Source organism: Manihot esculenta, chromosome 15 (assembly GCF_001659605.2).
Source record: "Manihot esculenta cultivar AM560-2 chromosome 15, M.esculenta_v8, whole genome shotgun sequence".
In the NCBI taxonomy this organism is placed as follows: Eukaryota; Viridiplantae; Streptophyta; class Magnoliopsida; order Malpighiales; family Euphorbiaceae; genus Manihot; species Manihot esculenta.
Genome location: NC_035175.2, coordinates 10,723,110 through 10,749,830, shown reverse-complemented (window position 1 = coordinate 10,749,830; position 26,721 = coordinate 10,723,110). Strand labels below are relative to the sequence as shown.

The 26,721-nt window shown below is 34.1% G+C and overlaps 4 protein-coding genes across 10 annotated transcripts; 2 read left to right on the top strand and 2 right to left on the bottom strand.

The window, feature by feature from the left end:
- The first annotated feature begins 152 nt into the window (after positions 1 to 152).
- Positions 153 to 3,916, top strand: LOC110600758 (ubiquitin-conjugating enzyme E2 variant 1A). Of its 2 annotated transcripts, none has more exons than XM_021737622.2 (5): positions 153 to 360; positions 1,701 to 1,840; positions 2,725 to 2,850; positions 2,924 to 3,050; positions 3,647 to 3,916. In XM_021737622.2, exons 1-5 carry the CDS (start codon positions 333 to 335, stop codon positions 3,703 to 3,705), a joined length of 480 nt encoding a protein of 159 aa, XP_021593314.1. In that variant the 5' UTR covers positions 153 to 332; the 3' UTR covers positions 3,706 to 3,916. The 2 variants fall into 2 exon arrangements, with proteins under 2 accessions (XP_021593314.1, XP_043807404.1); XM_043951469.1 differs by having other exon boundaries at positions 174 to 409.
- A 172-nt stretch (positions 3,917 to 4,088) lies between these two features.
- On the top strand, positions 4,089 to 7,378 carry LOC110601778 (probable peroxygenase 4). Of its 2 annotated transcripts, XM_021739085.2 has the most exons (7): positions 4,089 to 5,285; positions 5,360 to 5,458; positions 5,542 to 5,627; positions 6,531 to 6,625; positions 6,740 to 6,865; positions 6,955 to 7,101; positions 7,238 to 7,378. In XM_021739085.2, exons 1-7 carry the CDS (start codon positions 5,243 to 5,245, stop codon positions 7,245 to 7,247), a joined length of 606 nt encoding a protein of 201 aa, XP_021594777.1. In that variant the 5' UTR covers positions 4,089 to 5,242; the 3' UTR covers positions 7,248 to 7,378. The 2 variants fall into 2 exon arrangements, with proteins under 2 accessions (XP_021594777.1, XP_043807402.1); XM_043951467.1 differs by having other exon boundaries at positions 6,955 to 7,378.
- Positions 7,379 to 7,429: 51 nt separating this feature from the next.
- LOC110601777 (plant UBX domain-containing protein 2) lies at positions 7,430 to 13,707 on the bottom strand. 3 transcript variants are annotated; one of them, XM_021739084.2, is made up of 4 exons: positions 12,458 to 13,706; positions 11,317 to 11,595; positions 9,107 to 9,158; positions 7,430 to 7,824 (listed from the first exon to the last, which is right to left on the bottom strand). In XM_021739084.2, the coding sequence occupies exons 1-3, from the start codon at positions 13,361 to 13,363 to the stop codon at positions 9,147 to 9,149; spliced, it is 1,197 nt and encodes a 398-aa protein (XP_021594776.1). In that variant the 5' UTR covers positions 13,364 to 13,706; the 3' UTR covers positions 7,430 to 7,824; positions 9,107 to 9,146. The 3 variants fall into 3 exon arrangements, with proteins under 3 accessions (XP_021594776.1, XP_021594774.1, XP_021594775.1); XM_021739082.2 differs by lacking the exon at positions 9,107 to 9,158; XM_021739083.2 differs by lacking the exons at positions 7,430 to 7,824; positions 9,107 to 9,158 and adding an exon at positions 9,274 to 9,499 and having other exon boundaries at positions 12,458 to 13,707.
- A 2,773-nt stretch (positions 13,708 to 16,480) lies between these two features.
- LOC110602678 (plasmodesmata-located protein 6) lies at positions 16,481 to 18,919 on the bottom strand. Of its 3 annotated transcripts, none has more exons than XM_021740246.2 (4): positions 17,995 to 18,919; positions 17,058 to 17,177; positions 16,905 to 16,961; positions 16,481 to 16,791 (listed from the first exon to the last, which is right to left on the bottom strand). In XM_021740246.2, the coding sequence occupies exons 1-3, from the start codon at positions 18,713 to 18,715 to the stop codon at positions 16,951 to 16,953; spliced, it is 852 nt and encodes a 283-aa protein (XP_021595938.1). In that variant the 5' UTR covers positions 18,716 to 18,919; the 3' UTR covers positions 16,481 to 16,791; positions 16,905 to 16,950. The 3 variants fall into 3 exon arrangements, with proteins under 3 accessions (XP_021595938.1, XP_021595939.1, XP_021595937.1); XM_021740247.2 differs by having other exon boundaries at positions 16,481 to 16,748; XM_021740245.2 differs by having other exon boundaries at positions 16,481 to 16,961.
- Between the last annotated feature and the right edge of the window lie 7,802 nt (positions 18,920 to 26,721).

The window sequence follows — 26,721 nt, the reverse complement described above, 5'->3', positions numbered from 1 at the left end:
CGATAGAAACTGCTATTATTATAATTATCAAAGTAACCGCAAGAAACAAACCGTTTTTGTTTGGCGGTGGTGAACTGAAGCCTGAGAAGCAGAGAAGATTTTCAAAAACAAAAATAAATTAAGGGCCTTTTTACAATTTCGAAAAAGTGTACAGGGCGTTAAAAGACTAGAAGTGGACCTGGGGATTCGCGTGAACTGCAGAGCCGTAATTGGACTCCATATTATCATCTCCCACAATACAGTTCCTTGCTACTTTTTTTTCTTTTTTTCGTCTCTTTTTAACCGAAGATAAACCCTAATCTTCTCTTCTCCGATTCAATATCCACTTAGCAATGGGCTCAGAAGGATCAAGAGTTGTTGGTAAGTATGCCTCCAACGAAAAACCCTATACTTTCAATTGGTTAATCAGGTACTTTTGATTCAGTTTTATTCTCTATATTCTTTATTTGCCTGAATCTGTTTCCCTTAAGTGATAATTGAGTTTCTTTTCCCTGGATTTTTTCAAGAAAAATTAGTCCTCAATGCAAGAGGATGAGAATCAATTGTGGTGTTTTATGATGTTGCTGTGTTATGTGTACATTGCCGAATTCTTTATCTGGCTTGTTTAGCCTCTAGGTATTAGTTAAAGAATGAGGGAAAATTAGGAGAAGAGAGAGATGGTTTAATTGGAGTTGTTTGGAGTGTCTCCTTAGATTTCAGGAGTTCATTTTATGTTTGATTGCAAATGAAGAGAAGTGTTTTCCAGAATAAGAAAGCTTCGGAGAGATCCATTGAGCTGGTGTATCAGACTTTGAGCTCTCGTCCAATATTCTAATTGTAGGTTGTGGAGCTGTGAATGAATAAACTTAAATACAGCTTGCATTTAGGATTTATTTTTCTTATGGTACCTAAATTTAAAATTTTAATCAAGAAAGAAAATGGCAACTAATTGGAGGTGCTTTGTCCAAGACACCAAGTGTTAAAGCTTTATTGCTTTGTAAGCACTGGAGCCATAGATGTAAAAAATTGGAAAAATAAAATTAGAATAACTGGAGGTTCCCTGATAAATTGCTAGGGCTTAACCTGCATTTAGTATTTATTTATTTTATGGCGCAGAATTATGAATATTTGATCAAGATAGAATATGGCAGAATAATTTGAGGTTCTTTGGACATCCAAATCACTGGATTTATAGGTTCAAGAAACTGGAAATCATTCAACTTATTACAAATGCATCCCCCCTCCTCTCTCACTTTCACTTGTATTTCCCTCAAATTGATAAAATCATATTTCTCTGTTCCCCGAGAAAATGTAAACCAGTACAAGTTTATTATATTATCCTGTATGCCCATAATACTCATCCTTGTCTTTTCAGGTGATTCTTAAGTAATCATTGTAATTGTCATCAGGTTTCCTAACATCAAAAGGCTATGAATTTTTGGAAGCATATAGATTCAGTTGCACAAGGCATGTCAATTAATGGTTGTTCATGAGTGATTCACAATGACTCTGATGCATGTTATGAAAACTAATTCAATTATGGTACTTGACTAAGATAAGCACACCAAACTAGTAGGGTTTTCCTTTTAAACCATTCTACCTTCATATTCAAAGAAACTGAATTGAACTGTGTTTGACTATTAATTTCCTTTTTTTTTTCTTATTGGGAACATGCATGCATGAGTGATGATTATGTATCTGATAGTTGTCATCATTTGCAGTGCCTAGGAGTTTCAGATTACTGGAAGAACTTGAGAGAGGGGAGAAAGGGATTGGAGATGGAACTGTCAGCTATGGAATGGATGATGCTGATGATGTTTACATGCAATCATGGACAGGAACTATAATTGGGCCTCCAAATGTATGTTACTTTCCCTACAATTTTTGCTGTATTAGTGAGGTTTGGATTTTGTTTGCTGTGCTAGGTGCTTGCATGTGAACTTGGGTGTGTGAGGGCAATTATTAGATGTGCATTTAACTTTTGCTGCAATGGCGTATTATGATTTATGTTGATGATTCATTTGATTTGTCTTGGGAATTGATTGATTTCAGTGAACTGCAACTGATGGCTGAAGCAATCTTCACATGGTCAAATGTTTCTGGTTAAGGCATAAAATTAAGATTTACTTGTGCTTCATTCTTGCCATATCTTATCATTGATTGATCTATATATGAACCTTTGCTGTCATGAAATTATTGGTTACAGAATTCTTTTTGAGATAGAATATGATTGAATGTCTTTTTTTTTTTTTGCAAGTCTCTTAGACCATTTGATGAGTCAATTCTGACTTCTGAGTTGTTTCCTTTGAAAGTAAACAACTACTCTGCTGTGATGGAAATTATTTGATTGATGTCTTTTCAGCAGTCTTTTCTCCCTTCTTGTATCTCCATCCAAATGGAGATGGAAATGAGAAAGCACAGTGAACTTGGATGGTTCAAAGGCTAATCAAAATATTCATATCCATACAGATTTATTTTATAACTTATTTTAAATATCTGGATATTTCTATAGCTTTCCAGATGTGGCATCGTAGCGTTTGGATAAATTTGGAGGAATGACCTTGTAAAGGTTATGGTCTTGGGGATCAAGGACTCCTTTAGCCCATGACTGGCCCCATAAGACATCTCTGCCCATACTGTCCAAATCGCCCCTTGAATATAGGATGTGATATTGTGGTCATAATTGTTAACGTTTTCATCAATTTTATGGAGAATAATAATGCAATTACTTATGATGCTTGTCAGACTGTTCATGAAGGTCGTATCTACCAGTTGAAATTGTTTTGTGGAAAGGATTATCCAGATAATCCACCAAGTGTAAGGTTCCAAACCCGGATAAACATGACTTGTGTCAATGCTGAAAGTGGGGCGGTAAGAGGTTATACTCAGTTTCTGTTATGCCATAATTTTAAAAATATGGGCTTATGGTTGACTCAATTAACAGGTGGAACCAAGTCTCTTCCCAATGCTTGCTAATTGGCAGAGGGAGTGCACAATGGAGGACATATTGACTCAATTGAAGAAAGAAATGATGTCACCCCAAAACCGGAAGCTTGCTCAGCCTCCTGAAGGTTTGTCAATTTTGCTTCTTCTTATTGTTGTGTATCTCTGTGTATTCACAATACATACTTGTATATTTTTCATTTTCTAAGCAAGCATAAGTTTCTGTTTCATCAGGGATATCTCAAATATCAGTTAGGAGTTAATTAATGAGATTGGTTATTAGATGGTCGCTGTCCACTGAGAAATTGTCATGTGAATGAGTGCAAAGAGGAATAGAAATATTTCAATTTTCCTCTGTGACTATAGCCAAGACACTGTCTGGCAGGGGGAAGGATAGGGATGGGCACAGCTCATATAACTTGACTTTTTTTTCCTTTTATCGATGATGAGTATTAGTTAATTGCTTAATTGGTTAACTAGTTTTATAAATTTTCACTACTATGTTTCATCGTATTTACTGCTTATATCACACACAGAAAGTGGCCAGTTGCGTGGGTGTGTGAAATTGTACAAACGGGTCACAAATAGCACTTCTGTTGCGGCATGTGCAGCTTCTCCATTTTATCTTACTCGGAAACAGTGCCACGTGCCACTTTCTATTAATAATTTTATGTTGTTTTTGCTGTTTCTTGGACGTAAAGTTGTCTTTAAGTTGCAATTGCAGGAAATGAAGAAGCCAGGATGGATCAAAAAGGGCTGGTGCTGAAGTGCTGTATTCTCTAAGTTACTTGAGTTGTATGAACAACAAATTGTATATAGATATATACTATTTCTCCTACCGGCTTAGTTCCATCCATATATATAATCTTGTGTATGAGAAAAGAGGACCTTGGTCCATCACATGGTGGCTAAATAAATTAGAACTCAATGAATTGTTAACTATAACACTTTTAACAATTTGCAAACCTATTGTGCCAATGTTAATAACTGTAAATGAGCACTTGTTCTCTTTTCTTTTTATTAAATGTTTATGCATGTCACTGTGCCGTTGTATTAAAGAAGACCAAAAACTTAAAGAGATTATTTAGTGCTCTGAGAACAGTTTTAGAGATGAAACCTCGTTGATCTAATCTGAGCGACGTGCCCATGCTTAACAAATGGCTTAATTTTAGTCATGATTGAGAGCATGATTTGTGCATTGTTGATGTCGAATTAGGTGAGTGGCGTAAAAGCATTAAGGGTGTTGATTTTATGTTATGTAGTTGCTGCCCAGCAAAAGCAAACTTATTTCTTTTGTTCAAATTTTCTTTATTTCGTGAGTGCACACTTTCCTTATCCGCGAATTCTGTAGTTTATGCTATTTCTGTTTCCTTTTAGCTGTTCTTCCCTTGCTACTTTAGTAAAGCCATTCCGGAATGCCATCCCATGGGTGAACTCAGGTTGGAGAACAAATTATTTAGAGGGACATTCATAAATCTCGAGTGATAGACGCAAGAGTATAGTTAATGAAAGAAAGAAAGAAAGAAATAGTCAAGTAATTTATACCTTTTTTACACCCATAACAAAATAAAATGAATCAATCAATCCATTTTAACTTATCAACATTAAATTTAACTAGTTCTCAAAAATAAATTAAATTAACTAAATAAATAAAAAAGCCCAAGAGATTCTAGCAACTGTAAGTAATGAGATATAGGATTCTTCTTTCGCATTGCAGTTTTTATTTTATTTTTTGGTATGAGGACAAAATTTACCAGGACGAAGATACGTGGGTTATTATATTAGAATACGGACAGGTAGTTCATCATAAAAGCCATAACAAAGTCCATGGGGCCAATGGAAAGTGCCTACGCAATGCCAGAGACATCCTTCTACTCGATACATGCACAGCACAGTATTCAGAAATTTCGTCTATGGTCTCTTTTTCCACTTTGTTTTAGTACATAACAAAACTTAAACTAAATAAAGCTCCAACTCTCCATTTAAAGGTTTTGTTTTTTAATGTATGTATAACTAATATATTTTGTAATTAATTGTCATCTGACATGCACAAAATTTGCCATGATCATTAATAAATACAACTGTTTTACATATTTACTATAAAATTTCTGGGCTTAGTGAGTAGGTTGAGGAGTATGGGTCTTTTGTCTTATAAATAGGTGCCTAACCTGTAATCGAAAAACAAATAACAACGAAAGCGTAAAAGCACAGGCACAGCACTCTCTCTTAGCTTCTTCTGCCAATATTTCCTTTCTTGATTCCTTCCAAGCAAACCCAAACCGTTCTCTATCTCTCTCTGTTTGGCTTCAGAGAAGTACCAATGGTTTCCACTAATTCAACAACAAGCGACCTGCAAGAAAAGGGTATTTATATTTGTTAGAAACGAAGTTCTTAAAATGGCTGTGCGTAAAATCTTATAGTTGGTATTGTTATGCAGGTGAATCCATACCAAATGACCAAAACGTTCTCCAGAAGCATGTTCTCTTCTTTGACAGGAATCAGGACGGCATCGTTTATCCCTGGGAGACCTTTCAAGGCATGTCCATATATATTTTTTCCAAGTTTCCTTCTTTTAATTTGATTTCTGGCGATGACAAACATATATATTTTGGTTAACAGGTCTCCGTGCAATTGGGTGTGGTGTGGTGTTTTCTGTTGCCAGTGCTCTTTTCATCAATATTAGCCTCAGCCAGAAAACTCGCCCTGTATGTTCATTAGGACTTTATTTACGTGATTAATTAACATGGATTTCATGAATAATTGAGTAAAAAACAGACCTATTTAATCTTAAAAAAATTTATTAGTTAGAATTTTTAATTTTAAGAAGTATATTAAAATATTTTTGAAATTTAAAAAATTTATTAATTAATTATTTTATTATTTTTAACTATTAAATATTTTACTGTATAAAAAATTTATTAATTTATTAATTAATTTTATAATGTATAAAACACCTGTACACGTATAACCTATTAGCCGAAAAATGTTTCCAATTCAACTCCTTCTGTTGCATTAATTTCCATTTTATTCTCTCTTTCCACGCGCTTTTCTTAATAATATCCTTAATATATATATATATATATATATATATATATATATATATATATATACATTAAATAATTAAAATTTAATCACATTGATTTACAATTAAAAAATAAAATAATTTATTAATTAAAAAATATTATTAAATTGTATCACATTCATAATAAGTATATTAAAATCACATTATTCTCTTGGCATTTTCTGTAAACATTAATATGATGTGACAATTTATAGTGATTAATTGGCGTTTTATATGCAACATATCATTTTAGTAAAGAGTTTTAATTTCACATTTTTTTGATAAATTGTTTATTTTAGTAAAAATAGAAATGTGTAAAAATATCAAGTGTCATGTAAAAATCAATTCAATTTAATTGATTTATTTTTTAATAATTATTTTATTTAAAATGAAAGAATTTAATTTTTTTAATTGAAAAAATATTTTGAAAATTGAATTATTACATCATTTTATAAAAATTTATTTATTTTTTCAAATAAATCATGACAAATGGAGGAAAATGTAATTAAAGAAAATATATGTTTAATATAATTTTCATGCATTGCAGGGAAAGTATCCTTCTCTACTATTCCCAATTGATGTTCAGAATATTCATCTAGCCAAACATGGGAGCGATTCTGGTGTCTATGATCACAACGGAAGGTAAATGTTAAAAAATATTTTCAAAAATACTGTACTAGAATTAATCTCTCAAATAATTATTTAATTAAATAATTTCAATAGGTTGGTCTTTTTTATTTAGTAATTATTTTGCAGGTTTCTTCATGAGAAATTCGAAGCCATTTTCCGCAAATACGCACACACACATCCTGATGCACTCACCTCAGGTGAACTGATGGCGATGCTAAGAGCCAACAGAGAGCTTAAAGACTATACAGGATGGTGGGTTTGGAGATCTTTTGGATCTATTTTTTTTTTAAAAAAAAAATAATTAAACTATTGGAAATTGATAATTGTGATATTAATTGCAGGCTTTCAAGCTGGTCAGAATGGAAAACATTATACGTTCTGTGCAAGGACAGTGATGGTTTGCTGCAGAAAGAGACTATGAGAGCTCTATACGATGGAAGTCTCTTTGAACACTTGGAGAAGCAAAGAGCATCAGCTAAAAAGAAAGCGTACTGCTTCATTCACATGAACAAATCCATAATTTCACATTAATTCTTTTACTTATTGAAATAGATTATACCGCAGTTTGATTATAAGAATAACAATAATGGAATGCCTTATTTTATTTGTTTATTGTATATGCAGTTCCATTTGAAGAGGATTCGGATTGGCTGCAGGCCTGCACTTGATGAATATGATGATCGAGTTTCAGAATATAAAACGAATTTGATGATTTTTCGGTTGTTGTAATAAAATCAAAGTAATTAAAATTATTCTCTTCTCTGTTTATGGAATTTGAGCCAATCATTAACGCATTACGAGTACAAGTAAACACACTTCTGGGCAACTATGATCAGTTTACTAGTGTCAATTTTGGAGTATCTGAGAATACGCACAATTTGAAAACAAATGTAGCTGGGAGAATAGCAAAACTGGGAAATTGAAGCATGACCTGAAGCACACAGGCATTGATACTGTTGTGTCTTCATACTTCAGAATCAATTAAGTGGTTCACTAATCTCGAGGAGTTCATTACAGAGGCCTGTGAAGACACAAGAGTCAGTTTCAACAGGCCTGAACTTGATGAGAGCTGAAGGAACCAATTCTTCATCTTCCAGTGTAGAGCCTCTCTCTCCTGCACCAGGAAAATGAGGTATTACCCGTCGTTTGACCAGTACAGGATCTAACAGTTCAAACTCCAAACTGGGGTCCTTCAATGATGCGCTCACAAACTGAAAATAACACAGAAGTTTGTATCACAGAGAAGTCACGAAGACCAAATTGATTATACTCACTCCAGAGTTTAAATATGCTTTTACAAACTTATGACGTATAGCATTTGCTAGCTCAGGCATTAAGAAGGTCAAAAACCTTCCTCCAGAAAATCAGTGCAGAAAATTTTTCTTTAAAGTGCATAAAACGCAGATAAGCATTAGACTACAAGCCCTTGCCAAGTTACATCTCTTACCATCCTTGGCCATGTTAAGTAATCAGATCTGTATTACAAGAATACAGAGGACAGAGCAGACTGAGATGACAAAAGGAAGAGAAAGAGAGAGTAGAGAGGAAAGAGAGCATTATTGGTTATGAATTCTGATGATCTCTACAAGAGATTCCTCTCTTTATACACAATAATCTCTCTAACTAACTAACAAACAAACTAACTGCTATCTCGCCTCTTTCCCTCCAATTCTAACTGTCAACAACTTTTCCCTCCAACTCCTTCATTGACTATTTGACTGCCTATACCTCCTCCTCCTCCTCCTCCTCCTATAATACGTGATAGACCACTCTTATTCCTGATAGCAATAAAGATTATGTAATAAGGGAGCTTTGCTCCCAATTTGCATTTTCATTCCAGGGAACTAAGAAATAAGAACTTAGGATTGAAGGCATTATCCTCATTCCTGAAACTAAACAGGAAACCACCAACTAAAACAAACAACATAAAATTTAAAAAAAAAGATGATATAGAACAATGACTTGAAGAATACCAAAGGACTTGGGAAAAAATAATAGGATAAGGACACAACAAAAAGCATAGAACTTTATGTAGGAGTTGTGTGAGTTCAACCAAAACAGTAACATTGAAAAGATTGCTCAATGTGATAGTGAAACAAAAACCAGGAGATTTTCAGAATCAAACAACAAGCTCAAAACAATGGAGAGATGTTGCAGGAATGCTCGAACCATAGAGATTATGCAATATGCACCAAGTTGATGAAATAAAGATGCAAGAATAGGGGCCAGCACAAAAATTTGAAATTAAACTAAAGATTCTTAATATAGGAAATGCCTGCATAAGTGACAAGTGTCGTAAAAAATTCAAATTTCAGCAGAAGACTATTAATCGACTTAAACTATGAGGAGGCAAGCCATTTTATTTTATTTCCCAAAAACTTCTTTTATACAAGAAAAAAATCCATGCAAAAGATTCACAAACACACCCTACAGTTTGATCTTCACCCCCATGAAAATCCAAGAAAATTGTCTAAAATAAGGGTAAAAGCATACCACTATCATCAAAGTTACAGTGCCATACTCCAGTAAAATATCATGCCTTCACCTGGGAAGAAAATTTCAGCATTCACATGGGCAGAACAAGATGATGAAACATTGCTATGACATCCCATATGATAAGAAAAAATATCCTATTGAAACCTAAGAGGGGAAGTGGAAGATTTATTGATTGCAGACAAATTTGAATTATAAAAGAAAATATGATAACATGTTTAGTTATGTTTCCTTCAAACCTCGGATAACTATACATTGCAAGAGAGTGAAACCAAAAAGGTGTCCCCCTTCCCTCTTTAAGTTATAGCTGAACTATGTCAACAAAATCTCATTATGAGCTATTGGCAGCATGACACATCAAGTCAACTTCTAGTAACCACCTGTTACGTAGAACTGGAAGAAGAATAGAAAGAAGCAACAGCTGAGAGAGTAGTTACAAATAGAGAGAAAAAAATAGTAAGTTGTTTGAGAATTGGTTGGTGGCAGTTATTATAGATGCAGGTTGTTAGTTTCTGGCAGGAAAAGGAAGATAAATAGAGCTGTGCAGCCCTATATTCCTCATACAATAATCAAGACTCAATAATGTCTGTCTCTACTCTCTAATCTTCCTACTATCTCTCTAATTCTTCTTCTTCTTTTCATACTTCTCCGTTAGCATTTCTATCCTAACATTTGGTATTAGAGATAGTTTGAGGGGTGGGCATTGCCTAGAATCAAGCTATCTGGTGTTGCAACTATGGCTAAATCTGCTGTAGTCAGTAAGGAGGCTGTGAAGTTGACTGAAATTGAAGAACGGATCAGAGCTGCCCAAGCACAGTTTCAACTCAAGGATTCAGAAAAGATCTGAAGATTCTTGAAATTAGATTTCAAGAATCTTCAGATGGGATGAGGCTTGATATGACTAGCATGAAAAGAAGAGATGCAAGAAACTAAAAATTCAGTTAATGCTATTGGGAATTCCATAGACGAACTGAAATCTTTGAGTTTCATTTTGGGAATGAATGCTGCACTTGAAAGAGACAACTCTTCTAGTTCTCAACGGAAAATGGACTACAAATTACCCTAAGGAGATCTTGCCTACTCAAAGCAAGGAGCAGGACAGCTTTGGGTCTGAAATGGGATCAAATTTGAATGATCAATTTCAGGATTTGGAGAAGAAACTTCAAATTCAATAAACAAAGATTCATCAGGGTTTTAAGGAGTGATTTTGTAATGTTTGGGAAGCAATCTTGAACTGAAGTTCCAGGTGGATGGGTGCTTGGCTGTTGCTGAAAAATGGAAGACATGACAACAATTTTACACCCTGAAATCAAGATAAATATGGAAATGAATGTGGTTCTTGCCCTTGCATCTATTGACATTTTAGAAAACGCATTCAAGGGCCACTAAAACAATCTGCATTTGTACAAGTCATTTTTAAACGGATTCATTGAGATTCTTGAGGAGATTTCTCATAAAGAAAAATATAAAGAAATTGGAGAAAGTTGCAAGGAAGTGGCATTATTTTGACAACCATGATTGTGACTTCTGTTCTTGTGATTACCCAATTTCCATGGTGGATAAATGGCAGGTATCAAGAAGGTAGAAGAAATTAATGTCGAAGGAAATGGCTTCCACAATTCTAAAAGAAGATATGTTTGACAAATGGAGAAGACAGAAATGAATCAAGAAAATATATGGAAACTTCTGCAACTAATCAATACCAGCAAGTTCTCCAAGATCTCATTAAATGGGCCAAATTACCAGCTGATGTTCCACATGAGTTGACAGAACTGTCATTGAGGCTCATATTCCAGATTTGTTCATTCTTGAAGACGAGAATGTTGTAAAGAAGGGGAGGGGTATTGTTAGGTATAACTGGATGAAATATAGAGTAGTTAGAAATAGAGGGAAAAATAGTTAGTTGTTTGGGAATTAGTTAGAAGCAGTTGTAGAGGCAGGTTGTTAGTTCTGGTGGAAAGAGGAAGAAAAATAGAGCTGTGCAGCCTGTATTCCTCATTCAATAATCAAGAATCAATAATATCTCTATCTCCTCTCTAATCTTTCTGTTCTCTCTCTATTCTCTCTAATTTTTCTTCTTCTTCTCAATATAATTCTCTGTTAGGGTTTCTAAATTTCTATCCTAACAACACCAAGGGTTCTCATCATTTTTACTGCTAAGCAGGATTTAGAAAATGAAGAGACTTGTAAAATTAGCTTAAAGGACTGACCTCATAGAGAGCACTAGTTGGTTCCCAAGGAGCAAAGACACCCTGAAGCACCACTCCATCAGGAAATTGGATACGTATAAGGGTTCTTCTGTACCTCTTCCTGGCGGCTTTTGCCTGCTTCTCCTTGTAAGACTTAGGAATCAAAAGCTGAGATTCTGCAATTTTTTTCTTCCTTGCATCGGCTTCTCTTTTCAGCTCTTCAGCAGACAGATTGTAAAATGAATCTGGCAGCTGAATTTTTGCTGCTACACTTTCAGGGACAGAGAAGAAGACTCGGATCTAGCAAACCAAATTAGTATATTAAAATGCCACATGAACTGATGTAAAGAGATCATAAATAATAATAATAACAATAATACAGGACAGCTAGAGAAAATTAGATACAGGATAAATGATAAACACAAATAATTAAATTAAATTAGAGAAAATTATTATTTCATCCCTATGATATAGAGAAACTCGTTAATTAGTCTCTCAATTTTGAAAAATATATTAAAATGTCATTGAGGTTTTAAAAGTTCTACCAATCAGTCCCTTCATTGTTTTAGCCGTTAAATGTAATAGAAAAATCTAAAATACCCTCAATACAAATACGAAAGAACTAGTTTAGTAGATGTTTTTACAAAATTTAGGGACCAACAAATAAGTTTTTCCGTGTCACATTGACTAAATAGTACAACACTTAAGTGCTAAAACTAATTTAAGTACTATTTAAAACCTGAGGATTTAATATATTTTTCAAAATAGATGGACCAACTAATAAATTTCTCATGTCATATGGACTAAATAGAAAATTTTCCATCAACTTAAGGATACAAGCCATTTTTTCCCATCAAATAAAACCAACCCCTTTTTATAAGAAACTTTGTGATAATAACAAGAAAATAACAAAAACATGTATGGGAAACTAACTTCTCAATTGAAGTTATAAAGGCAGCTCGTTCACTTATTGTCGATTTGAAGTAATATGAGCTTTAACTGCTACATATTTTCATGTTCTAAGGTTAACTAAGACCATTCAATTTCTCAAAATTAATTTAATATAATTATCTCATAAAAATTGGCCAAAGTAAGGAATGATGGTGCCAGGAACAAAGGTTAAAAATTTTATGAACGAAATACTTGCACTGGTTTCACATACCTCCCTGTCAATCTTCTTCGGCTCAACCGGCTCTCCTGTCCCAGATGGAGCGACAGATGGTTTCTCCTCTATCTTCTGCACCTGCCCCTCTACCTTTGTAGGTTCCAATAACCTAATTGCCTCATTAATCAATCTAAGTCTCTCTTCATTAGGGACTTCCATAACCGCACACATTTCTCCACCCTCCTCCTTTAACTCAAACCCAACACCCTCCAACAATTCAACCCCGCCTGCAACATCACTAACAGCCTCCCTAATCTTCGGATTCCCCATTCTAATCTTCCTAAACTTTGCATTACCAGGCTCCTTAACAATATTTCTGAACAGTCGAAGCACAACTTCCACAGACCCCTCCGGTGGCTTTCCTGACAAATACGCACCGACAGAAGACTGCAATTCACTACCACTGGATGCTCCGATTCCATTTCCTTCATCAACCAAATCATTGTTGTTGTTATTGGCACAGCTTTCTACGTGCATAGAGACCTCTTCTTCTGATTTATACGATTGCCCACAAATCGGGCATTCATACACATTCAGTGAACTGCCATTTTGAGATCTTTTCCCGGTGGTGATCAATGAGTCAAATGGATCGAACCCATCAACGGGTTTACGATTTGGGATTGAGTTATTAATAGGAGCAGGTTTGTTTTGATCAGAATTTGGCGTTTTTTGAGGTAAAGATTTAAAATTTGAAGAAGAATTGAGTGAAGAAGGGGTTGGAGTTGGCTTTGGGTTGTCGGGTTGATAATAGCGGGAGCCAATGGGGTTATTGGATCCGGATGAGGCAGAGGAGGAACCCCCCAAAACTCGACCTTGGCCCTTGAATTTACCTGAGGAAGACGATGATAATTGTGTATTCACTTTCTTCATGAAACCCTTGAACTTGTCTTTCATGTCATCCATTGTGCTCAATACAGAGGGTAAATTTCAATAGCAGGGAACTAAGAATTCAGGAAACTATGAAAGAAAAAAAGCAAATAGAAGCGATCAATTGGAGGGTTTCTGTGTGAAATAATTACTAAGAATAATTAGAATCATATAAAAAAAGAGTAGAGAATCGAAAGATCAGTCGAATCAGCACGAGTGAATCGGGAATATATTTGGGTCAGGGGAGAGGCTGGATTTTATTTCTGTGCAAAGAAATTGAAAGTTTTTGAGTATATAAAAAACGAAAGGAAAGCGGAGATTTTGGAGAAAAAAAATTGGCAGAGACCTTGGAAGCTCGGAAGTAAAAGGAATTCTCGCGGTTGGATTGGAATATTCTTAATTCATCAACGCGTGCATCGTCATGCTGTCCAAAACGATTATGCCAAGTCAGAAAGCTGGGACCCGCATCTCAATGGCCCCAGCGTCACGGCTGGCCAAAGCATGTACGTGGCAAACTTTTCTTGGACGATGGTTTTGCTTATGAAGCATCCGTTGTGTTCTTTATTAATTAAAAAGAAATAAACTGAGTCAACCGAAAACAAATAAAAAGAAGAAATCAACTGAAGATGATCGTGCGACAAAACGTTAAGCACCGTGGCTGAATATTCGCCCGCAGGGGAAAGTCAGACGCAGATCACACGCCAATCATTCGATGAAATGGCGAAGGTGATGGAATTGGGGAATGTCTTGTTTCTGGTTACGTTCTCTGCTGAAATTGACTATCTCAAGGCCCTTCAGCAATCATGGGGCGTTGGAACATATGGATTTCAATATTATAAACTCAAGCCAGCAGTAGGAACCATACCGCTTAACAATTGAACTCAGCTAATTCCAAATATTACTTCCAAGTTCATTTATCTTTGTGAAATCACGGCACTAACACAAGCAAAGTGTGGCCTTTCCCTTAGCAAGGAGCTTCTTCTTTGAGAAGTGTGTTATTTGGCTTGAATTTTGGTGATTTCTGAGATTCCCACACTCTGAAGCTGAACATAGATGATACGTGCTGAAGGCTGGTGAGCTGATGACTTGACACCATCACTGGGCCGTAGAGCTCTCGTCCATACCAGTCCAATAAAAAGAAATCAAGGATATATATATATATATATATTAACTTTTTTTAAAAATATTTATTTATATTAATGGGCTTTGAGAAGGACACGAAAGTTAGGCCTGACGTGACCCAAAAAAAGAGAGTCCTTCCTAGCTCACCAAACATTCTGAAAAAGGCTTTGGTCTGCTTGTTTTGTAAGCCTCCATGAGACCAGGCCTTTCCCTGAAATTGACGGATGGCTGTTTCTGGGAACCTTATGGCAACTGCCGTAGCTTGGAATTATTCTTAGCAAAATGACAATTTCATTTTTTGCCCAACTCTACCAACTGTCCCTAATTATTTATTCAACTTTCTTTGTTTTTCCATGACAAGGCTAGAGAGGAAGCACCCAGAATTCGCGTATCATTGGAAGCTTCGTGCCTCTGAATATCAAATAGACAAGTATTTCTCATTATTCTTCTCATTCAACTTCTAATTTTTATGCTTATAAAATAAATTAATCATTTTAAAAAATATATATTAAAATAGCTTATTGCCTAATAAAATAAACTAACTCTACGGGTTCTTATATTCAAAAATGTCAAACGAAAGGAGAAAAATAATGAAAATTATGATAACATTGAAAGGAAGGAAGCTATTGATAGTGGTAGTGTCAAAAGCATCTTACCCACTTCGTGGACCAATTAGAAAATTCTGGAGAATATGGCAAAAATTATAGCAGAAAGTTCAAAAAGCCAGAGATTTATAATAGATGCCTTGAAGGTAGGCACTGGAGAACTCTTTTGTATGTGTTCGAATTTCCCAATATGATCAACTTGCAATTGGGGAAATTAACAAATTACTGAGAATTTTCCCAACTCCTTGTTCTTTACGCTATCTCCAAAAAAGAGAAAATGCCTTTCAGGATAGAATCAAACTCACGTCAATCTCTCTTTTGATCAACCTTCCCTTACATTTTCTTTTTAATTAAATATTATATCAGGTTTAAAACCTTTTATACTTCTATTTTTCAATCTGCAAATAAGATCATTCATGTTTGAACAGAATGATTTTTTATTTAGAGTTTAGATTTATATATATACACAGTAATAAAAAGTTTTATAAGTATTTGATACGAAGAAGATTCACTAATTAATTTATTAATTAAGCTTTTAGTGTCATATGCCCTACAAATTGTCATTCCTCTTATCGCTTTTTGTGCACCCATCACCAACTTTTATTGAATTTTCATCAACTTTAGGCCTTGAATGCTTTGTTTTATTAATACAAAACTTGGGTTTTGAATAAATTAAAAGGAACATGCTTTAATAATTAATTACACTTTTTTCATTCTTTAATGTTATTGTTCTTTTTAATTGTATGTTCTTGTTTATATGCATATGTGGAGATAAAGCAAGAGAATCTTTATAACCATGCTTGTGAAAGATGGGATTAAAGTAATGGTGGCAAGGACTAGATTGGGACAACCCCAAATAGATACAAAATTTACAAATTTAAAAGCAATTGCTAAAAAGCAATGGATAATGGATGAGAGAGAAGCAACACTGCCCTATTCATCAATATCACCCACTAACTCATTATTGAACCTTTAAACCATTCTTTTTGTCCCCTTTAATTCACTGATTTATCATCAATTTAAGGTAGTAATAGTAATTACAATAATAATCTAAGTGCATAAAATATTGTCTTAATCATTGTGATTATATTCTGCTGACATGTTTTAGATATTCAATTGTGTATTCTTATACTCTAGATTATTTAGTGATTCTAATCACAAGGATAAACTTTTGATTTGCTTTTCACACGTAGAGGATAGATTATAGATTTACAATAATGAAGAATCAACTTCGCTAAAAGTAAAAGATCAATCTCGCTTTCGAGCGTTTGCAACTATAAATTTTAATATATTTATTTTTAGAGTGGATTATATATCCCATTAATTATATTTTACATTTTTTATTAAAAATTTCACTTTCAATTGATTATGTTTGTATTCAGTGATTCAACTTAGAGTGAAAGGCAGAATTTGTTGCAAATAAAGAGAAGTAGAAAATGAAATGATATAAAATTGAAGGAGAACAATGGTATATATAGCCTAAACTTTTGGATGAAAAACACCCATCAAAAGCACTAACTACAGTACTACAAAGAGCACTTTTACAAAAGTGTTCACTATTTATACAAGTAATTTTCATTAGAAATAAAAGCTAATGAACATGGATCTAAGACTCAAGAAGTTGTAAGAAGAGAGTGGAACCTTTAGGCTTTTCACCTTATTGCGACTTTCTTTTTCTCTTGTTCCAAGGTAACCTGTTTCAAGAAGAATATCTTTCTATCTACCCTTTCATGCTCTCTTTTTATAGGGAGATATGAAAGAAACTTTAAAAAAAAAAAAGAGCAATGGGAGAGGGGGAAAAAGAAAAGTTGACACCACAATGCAAAAGTGAAGCAAAAAAGATGAATTACCAAAGAGAGGAGCATGCAATCCCTGATATGCCCACAAGTTTTTCTTCTATTTACCACCTGCATATTGAAGAAGGCACAAAAAATTCAAGTATTGATGATAATATTTGGATTAAAGAATCAAAAGAGAGCTCGCAGAAATGGCTTGCTTCTTACCTTTTCCTTTTTCACACACTTTTCTCAAGAAAGAAAGGAATACAATGAGTAGAGCAACCCCAGCAATGAGTCCAATTAAGATTGCAAGTGTCTTCTCTATCTCATCATCATTATTCTCATCTACATAAAAAAAAAAAGGTTTTTGCATAAAAAGCAATTAGATGCCATCAGATTAATACCACAGAAAAATTAATAATCATAAGCTAACAATTGAAACTTCTTGGTTTCAGGGTTGTCAGTAAATGTTCCTTGCCCCAGAAAACTCAATAATTGGTCTAAGTAAGCAGTAAGAAATGTAATTGATTGGGACATTGTAGTAAGCCTTCTTTTCTCCATTACAGAGTTTCAAACACTTGGAACATTAGAGCTATGATTTTGTGGCCATAATTACTCTATTTACATTGGATTAATCTCGTTTAATTCCTAATTAACGAGGTATATTAGCTCTGTGTGGGGTATTATGATATGGTGATTAAGTGCTTCTTCTGCATAGTTAGCTTTTCTTGCATGCATACGAATGTGGAAAACTTTACATTCCCTTTAATGGATTTGGTGTGATTAAGTAATTAACGACCTTTAAGAAGAGATGGAGAAATCTTCATTAAAGTTGCTCCAACAAACACACAGAATTCACAGCAAACAGAGTTAATACAAACAAACACACAGACAATTTCCTCAATTGCCAGTGCTCTAATTAATACACACACAAATAAAATAAATAAAAGGGTGAAAGAAACAAAAAAGATGGAAGCTTGAATAATTTGAACTTACCCACATCACCCTGCAACATCTTAAAATAATTAAATAAATAAAATAAAAACACACTCACAGTTTGTTCATAATTACCATGATTAAATTCTCACTAATTAAAACCAAAATATGCTTAACCAGAAACCAGAAAGCAGAAACCACTTCCCAGGGGGACGAAACAGCTTACCATCTCCACCGTGCGAGTGAGCCCCGCGTTCCGAGAATCGCACATAGCACTTGGCGAGGTACATGTCACCCGAAGCGGCCGGCCCACAGTCCGTTTTCAGCCGTCCGACCGCCTCCGATAAGCAATCCTGGCATTCACTCGCACTTAAATCCTGTACACACTGAGCCACACCGTAGATGTCACCGGACCCACCAACCCTGTAAGGCTTGTAGGACCCGTCGTTGGCTACCAAGTAACCCAGCAACGCGTCGCGCCTGGTCAACGAGTCAGACTCATACCCAATCGTCGGCCCGCATTTCTTCAACACCACTGTCTTGTCCTCCACACCCAAAAAACTGGTATTATCATACTTAACGAAACACCCATCGAGTTGCAGCGCGCCACCGCAAGAGTCAAGACAGAGAGTGCCGAGTTGACTCACTGCGCTAGCAACACAGCGAGCACAGTCACCATTGGAGAGGTCTCCACGGCATTGGTAGAGGCCGTAGAGAGTGTCCTGTGAGGAAGGACTCTGGATGGTGAAGTTGTTGTAATTATTGAAGGTGGCTGAGTTAACCAGGGAGGTGAGTAGAGAGTTGACATTAGATTCATAAGGAGAGCCTGAGATGTATTTTTGCTGCGAACATCCACCGAAAACAAAAGACACAAGGGAGGAAGTTGATGGGGTTGAAAGTAGGGAGATTGTAAGAAGGGAAGCAAAAGCTGTGATTGTTAGAGACATGTTTGATGAATTCCCCAGAGAGTGAGAGAGAGGTTGAAGGTATAAGCAGAAGAGAGGGATTGCTGATGCTTGGGACTCTTTTTGAGCGCCTGCGAGGGAGAGCTCTGGCAAAGAGAATGGTTGTTGCTTTGAGGAGAATTTACGTAAAGAAAGGGAGTTACTTGAGCTATACTACGCATACATGATTGTTGCTTTTTATTTTCCATCCCTTTGGTTTTAAATTTCTCTATTTTCAGGTCAACTATACTTGGCAGCTGCAGCTTCTGGGAGTTTTTTTTTCCGGTGAATTATATCAAAATAATTATGTATTATTATTATTATTTACTAATTAATTCTTGTGTATTGATAATTAGATTAAGAAAATGATCATATCATCAATTATAGAACCTGTAGCAGTTAGTGAATACGGTAAAAAGGTAGTTTTTAATACACATGCTCCTCTCTCTCTCTCTCTAATTCACCGGTCAGTCTGGGCAGGCTAGCTAGGGGTTGATTCCAATTTGAAAATACACCCATGGATGTAAATGTGTCGGTACATTATAATAATTTTTAAAAATTATTTTATAAATACACTTAATCTGAATAAATTTGAAAAATATCAAATTTCACTTTTTCAAATCTTCAATGTATGCATCTAAACAAAATATTTTACAAATGTAATATTGAAAATTAAACCTAACAAATTAGCATTATGGATTATGAATATGTACGTGAAATTTGGTAGAATTTGAACTTATTTTCATAGAGGAAAGGTTTAAGTAACGGTCTGTATAGGAATGAGTAATGAGGTTGAAGTCTGTATTGTATGGTTGGGGACTGATTGGAATTGACCATATCAGCATCAAGACTGGTCCATTTCGTATACCTAAAACTTGACACGTGTCAATTTGCAAGGTATCAAATCATGTCTATACGTGAAAAATCAATTTTGATCTTAATTTTTAATCAGTGGACATTTTTTTGAAATTTTTTATTTCAAATAGGGATTTTCTTTTTAAAGTTGGATAAGTATTTGGATTAAACTAAAATTGTTGCATGTAATTATCAGACAATAATTGTTTTTGTTAAATTTCTATATTTATTTATTTATTCCATAACCCCAAAGACTAGCTAAGTCACTATTATATAGTCCAGTCAATTTGGCATCATGGGTAAGTTTCCATGCACCCCATTAAAGTCAATATATTTAATTTATTAAAAATAATTAATTAATTCACACTAAATTAAGGGATTCACACTTGCAATTTGACCATAGAATTAGAACCTTCCCAGTCGTGTAGACCAATCCCATAATTGAACTATCTATTTTTCTAATGTACCCAAATTGTAATTATTTACAAGAAAAATGAAATATCATTTAACGAGATGGAAAACAAATTCAGTAAATTTATTAATTAGACAACGTGGCGGTTCTCAACTTGGGCATGATTGTCTGCTGAAGATACCCATTGTCTTCTATATAAAGCAAAAAGGATGAAGGCTTTCTTGGTTGGTTACAACTGTAAGAAAAATAAAGCCTTTGAATCTCAAAAAATTCCATGATCCAACAGGATGTGGGATTTTTTTTTTTCACCTAATTTTGTTGACATCTGCAGTGGTTAGTGGGAGGTGACTTCAATTCATTGTAGTTGTTAAATGGTCACTGTTTTTTTCCTTCTTTTTCTGGTTTTCAACTATGGTCTATCCTCATGTCCTTTCCCTAAATGTTTATGCATTGCCCAGTGTTGGAAAATTTCTTATTGTTTGAGTTAAGTTTGAATTTATAATTTTATTATATTATAAGCAAATAATCCATAATTTTTTTTTTATGTTTCGAAAATCATAAAGGAATGTGATTGATTAGTTTTAAATTCTTGATTCATACGTCAAATTAAATGATTAATTTAATAACTAACATGTTATGTTATATGAAGATGGTATTAATTTAATGAGTGTAGGCTTAATAATTCATGTGCAATAAAAGAAATGAATTTAATTCTTATAACATAATCATGCTTTTTTATTTCCATTTTTTTAAAATAAATTCTTTTTTAGATTAGAAAGAATTCTTTCATTGTCTTGTTTTATTTCTATTAACTTTGATGTTCTGAAATCTAGAAAATAAAATTTATCGTGATTGTGTAAGTTTAGGTGAAAAGTAAGACGTTTCTCCATTTTTATCCATTTTCCTTTTGTCCGTTAGTAATGTCTCACCGCCTCTCTGCTACAGTACCACATGTATCTGTCACTTATATCCGTATATACGGATGTGTCAGAATCTCTCTCCACGCCAAGCAGCCATTTAATTCCTCTGGCGCGCATGCGGATAAGGCTGCGAAGCGACCGGACCTGCTTTCCTTCCTCTGGTTATATCACCAAGCTAGACTTCCTTCGGAAAGATCCGCATGTGAGGTTCCGGCCTGCTTTCTCGACTGGGCTGGAACATGCAATCTGGACTACCTCACTTGAAGAAGAGCTTGGTGGGCTTTAGACCTACCTTCCTCATTAAGGTCTGGTCTTGCCCCAGGTGTAAAAAGTCCGGTGGTCATCAGACTTAAATATTAAAAATGATACTAAATTAATCTATCCCATATTCATATCTAGTCTTATAAGTTCGTACTAAAATCTACGAAAAATATTACGTTTTATAAATTTTTAAATTTTAGATCGAAAATAATGCATGAGAGAGGAAAATAAATTATATGGTGAGGGAAAGCTTTAAAAACAAGAAAAACATCAAATCATAGGTGAGAATGAACATTGGAATTGTGACATTAATAAGATCAAATGGCATTTGGTATTGAAGCTAACTCTTTCTGGTACATTGACGCAATATATGAAAGTGCGAGGAAAACAACCCTTATAATTTAGGTGACAATTAATATTCCCAATTTCAGGATGATGCCTTCTAAAATACAACACAACCACCTGCGAATTTTCCATGTAACTGTGAAGGACAAGACATAGTCATTAGTGGAGTCATCGGAGGAAAATACAGGAAAAATTGACTGAAGACTTGTATAAAGAAAGACTCCAAAAAAGAAGTAAACATAAATAATGGAACATTTATGATCTCTCTTTTCTGGTGAGATTGGAGACCACTGAGAGACTATGTGGTGGAGGACCAACAAATTATTTCCAAAATTTTGGTGATCATAACTTAAAGAAAAGCTACATAGAACAATAAAGCTTAAAGAGAAGGTCGCATTCAATAATTAAAAATATATCTTCATAATTTTTCATTTTAGTAATGGGGATGCAGGGCCAACAACGCCAATGGAAAGTCACTTTAGGAAATTTGGCTGATGCTCCGACCAAATGCTTGTCATTTTTCTCTAGAGATAAGGTTTCCCATCCCGTGAGCTCCTTGTAGCTCTAATTTCTAGCCTATGGTTAGCTTGTTTCTGTGCTGGATTTGCTGGATCCTGTAATATATGGTCTTCATAGCTGGCCAATCTACTTGTGCCACCTCTTAGTTCTTGTCCACAACATTATTTATTTTTTTTTCCAGCCATGATTTTTATTTTTTTAAAAAAAATTATAAATTATGCGAAATCAATGAAGAAGGATGAGACTGAATTGAGCAACCCAACTAAGCTTTTGCTTAGATTTTCAACAATTTTGATCATTATTATCATCTCTAATTCTTTAATATATTGAAAGCTTCTGAAATAGGAAATGAGAAATAATTAGATTTTCTAAGTGGAACTCAATTGCTAATCAAGATTCCACAAGTAGAATGCCCAGTTTTCAATTAGAATGTTCTTGAAAATCTATGTATTTAGTCTATCTGAAAGGTGCAGAATCTTTTTAAAGTAATGAGGACTCGTGTAAAGCCACTACTAATTGCGATCTTACCTATTATAGTTCCTACACAAAAGAGAGGAAAAGGAAAGTTTTTACGTGTTGTTGTGCTTTTGATTATGTTGTGGCCATGTGTAGTCAGACTCCTTTTGATTATGTTGTGCCCATAAGTCTCTTCCATGTCATTTATATTAGCTTTAGAGCCTCTGAACTATTTCACCCATCAAGGAACGATCCACTGCCTGCTCAAATCCTGCTCTACTGGTTAACAAATCAACGTGTCCATGTTACTAAATTTTCCTCCCACGAGGTTGAGTGAAATAGGATATAAAACCGTAAGCTCCCAGGGATTCTAGCCATGTGCATATTGAAGAATGAACTGGTGAATCATAGGTAGTGGCTTGGTTAAGGGTTGCTGAGCTAAGCCCAATAAGAAACAGAGTATCTGAAGCAAAATATGCCATCAAAAATTTTTCATATGGATTAATCCTAATTTTTGGATAGGATTAATTCTATTAATCTCAAATACTTAGCTGGCTTTTTGTTAAGGGTTCGACTCCAAAACCTCTTTATGCAATTTACATGTTAGGTGAATTGGCCCTTACCATTTGAGGAGAAAAAAATAATAATAAATCTGCTTTTTAGTAGTAATCGGACAGATTTAACCAAATTTGGAGCTTTATGTGCAGAATTTTCTATGTAGACAGTTCCAGGCATTATGAATTTTCGCCGGCCGAAAGGTCAACTTCATTAGATTGTACTCTCTCTGGGCTGCCCATGAAGAGAAAACAAACACATGAAATTTCCTTTGCTGTCTCTAGCTAATAAGAATGCCTCGATCCTACCTTCTTTGGAACCTTGCAACAACACACTCATCCAACAACTCTTACCAAGTGTTATGCTGTTGTAAAATTCTATATTTTAAAAGTTTTTATCCCATATGAAAAAGACACAAACTTTTCCTCTGGTTTATAAATGGTTTTTTATTATTGAGTTTGTAAGGAGCAAGTAAGAGGGATAAGACTTATGCGCACAGATTTAAATTAAAAATCAAATAATCCTTAAGTACAGTGCAATGCACAAATTTGACTATTTGACTATGTTTTTCCACTTCCATTTATAACAATCCCAAGTTTGGTTCAGTTTATTTCATGGTATTCACATGAAACATCCAGTAAAGAGCAAGGAGATGAAGCCAAAGTCAGGTGAAGCAGGAGAAATAGAAGAAGTTGCAGGAGTTGACTGGAAGGAATTGCCAGAGGGATACATAGCCAACATATTAGCGTTCACAAATCCTGTGGATGCATGCAGATTGGTTTTGTTTCTAAAACTTTACGATCAGCTGCCAATTCTGATGCTCTCTGGGAGAAATTCTTGCCTTCTAATTGTGAAATTCTCTCATCTCTATCATTCTCTTCAAAGAAAGAGCTTTCTTTAAGCTTGTGCAATAATCCAGACCTCATTCATAATAACAAGAAGGTATACAATCAGTCCCATCTCCTGTTGACAGTAGAAAAATCTCTGGACCTTTATTTGTTATTGCATCACAATATTGTTGAATGTTGATAGTACACAGAAAATTAATCGAGGAAATAGTTTAGGTAGAATTGATTTAATGAATGAGCGAATAAGTTCGGGCTTGAAGTTCATGGCAAGATAGACACTTAATCAACATATGCATGGGCAAATAACTTAAATTTTCAACATATCCAGAATCCATGTGGAGATTGGAGTGTAGCTCTATATATGATGATGTGCATTGTTTTCTTATTATCCATTTACCTTGACAACGCAAAATGCCTCCTTATTAGAGCTTTTCTCTGGACAAGAATGGCAAGAAATGCTACATTCCCCTTCGGCTTTTTTCTTTACATCTACCTTTTGTTTGTACTAAATGCAATGTATGCAAACGAAAAGATTCACAGAGGTGGCTTGAAATTCGCTGCAAGATAGACACTTGAATTCTATCCCCAGCTACAGACTACGTAGCTTATCTAGAATTTAAGATGCAACAGGATTCATATTTTTTTCCAACAAAGGTTTCAGTTGGGATGTGGACGCGAAACAAATACAGCAGCAGTTTGTTTGCAGCCTGACAAAGAGCTTGGCAGAGTAATAGGCGGAGTCACATGCATGCGGCGTCCGAATAGGAGAAATGATGGGCGGCTAGAAATTGAGCTGGGTGAGTATTTCAACCACTGCCATGCAAGTGCGCGATCCCAAAAGTGGACTCATTGTTCAAGGGATTGAGATCAGACCTAAGGCACTTCTATAACTAGCGAAAATTAATATACACTTCTCATTCATTACCTGTGTGTGTATACTTTTCCTTTGCGTTCCATTCGAAAAATCTAGGCCTCGGTAAGGGAATCAATGAGCCCGGCCCATTCGAAAAAATTAATAACTCCACATCCCAATGTGGAGTTCCATGATTTCCCTCAGCAGCCCTCTTCAAATAAAAGAGGAACCTATCTCCTTTGCGTTCCACTCAGTAGTTTTTAGTTCTTGGAAGGAGATTGAACCCATGCACTCAGTCCTCTTCGAATAAAAGAGGTTATCAATCCCATTCTTACAGTTGAAATATTTTGCCTTAAGAACTTTGCAACGTTATGAGTCGTCCCCATTAAGAAGCCTCCATCCCAACTTGGTTAGGAAGGTGTAATTCATTTCTCTACTGGATCTTATCACAAGCATATTAACTTGATTCTATCCATTTATTACATCTCTTCATAAGAAATTTTATTTAATGTAATTGTTATATGTATAACGATTTAATATTAACTATTAATTATTGTTAATTAAGACAGTTCTCTAAGATTTTTCCTTACATGTTTATTTTAATTTATGATTAAACAAAATAAACATATTTCTTAAAAATAAATTATATATCTAAAACTTAATTATATATTTTTTATTAGAATTATATATTTAAATACAAAATGTATCAATTTTTAATAAAACAATATATACCCAGAAAAAAAAAAGAGTAGGGTGGAATTAGGAAATATTAATTAATTGGGAGCAGGTCAATCATATATATATATATTGTCTGGATTAAACCTACATAGTTAATGCCAAAAAGTTGGAATTTTTATATATAATGATATGGAAATTAAACTAGATAAGCCATATAATATTAGTTTAGGGTTTGGTTAAATATAATTAAAATAATATATATAGCCTTAGATTTCAGAACAAACTATTAATTATCATTAATTTTAAACTATAATATTCATGCCTTTGGACATATACACATCGGCAGAGAAATTAAATTTTTTTTTTTTTGCATATTGTACTATATTTTTAAATAAATACATATGACGTTGAATGAAACATTAATAAATAATTAGAACATGCAGTGAACAGTTGACAATTGAGTTGTCAACTATTGCATATTCTGAGTTTTAGTTCAATAAAGTAATGATTAGTGCTCATCACTTTCATTAATTATTAAAATTATAAAAACAAAAATACTGTTTTATATAATTTCAGATTTTTCCACTTAAATTTGCTTTTTCTCTTTGCCAAGTTTTTAATTTTATAATGTTAATATATTTTTTATATGTAGATTTGGGGCTTATCCATCCAACTTGCACATTCCGAATGCATGCCACAATACAAAATAGATATTTTTATGTAAATATTGGTGAGGATAAAATAAATTAATTATTTTTATTTATTATATAATATCAGTCAATAAAAGGGAAGGTGACAACGTGCTGGCCGCCCAATACCAAATTTCTTTTTTTTTTTTTGTAAAAAAAAAAATTATTTTTTAATATTTTTTTTGGGGCTGAATTTTCATCCTAGATGGGTTTTGTTGTGATATGTAGGGTAGATGGCCTTTAAATTTAATAAAGGATTAGATGCACATGCTCTTGGAGAAGAGTTCTAAAATTGGAAAACCAAAATAATATTTTTTTTACAACCGATTTTTGCTTAGTTTAATTATAAAAAACAATTATTGACAAACTGAATTATAGTTTAGTTAATTAAATAATACACAAATCTATTATTGATATCAATTATGTATTAAAAGCGTACAAGGATTAGATACGTGAGGAATAAGAAATTGTAGTATATACGGGGGAAAATGTAGAATAGGATTATAATTTATAGTAATTAAATTTAATAATTATATATTTATATAAAAGAGTTTATTGATATTTATGTCATAATTAGTGAGATTAAGATTTTTTTTTTGTTTTACTGAAAATATTTTT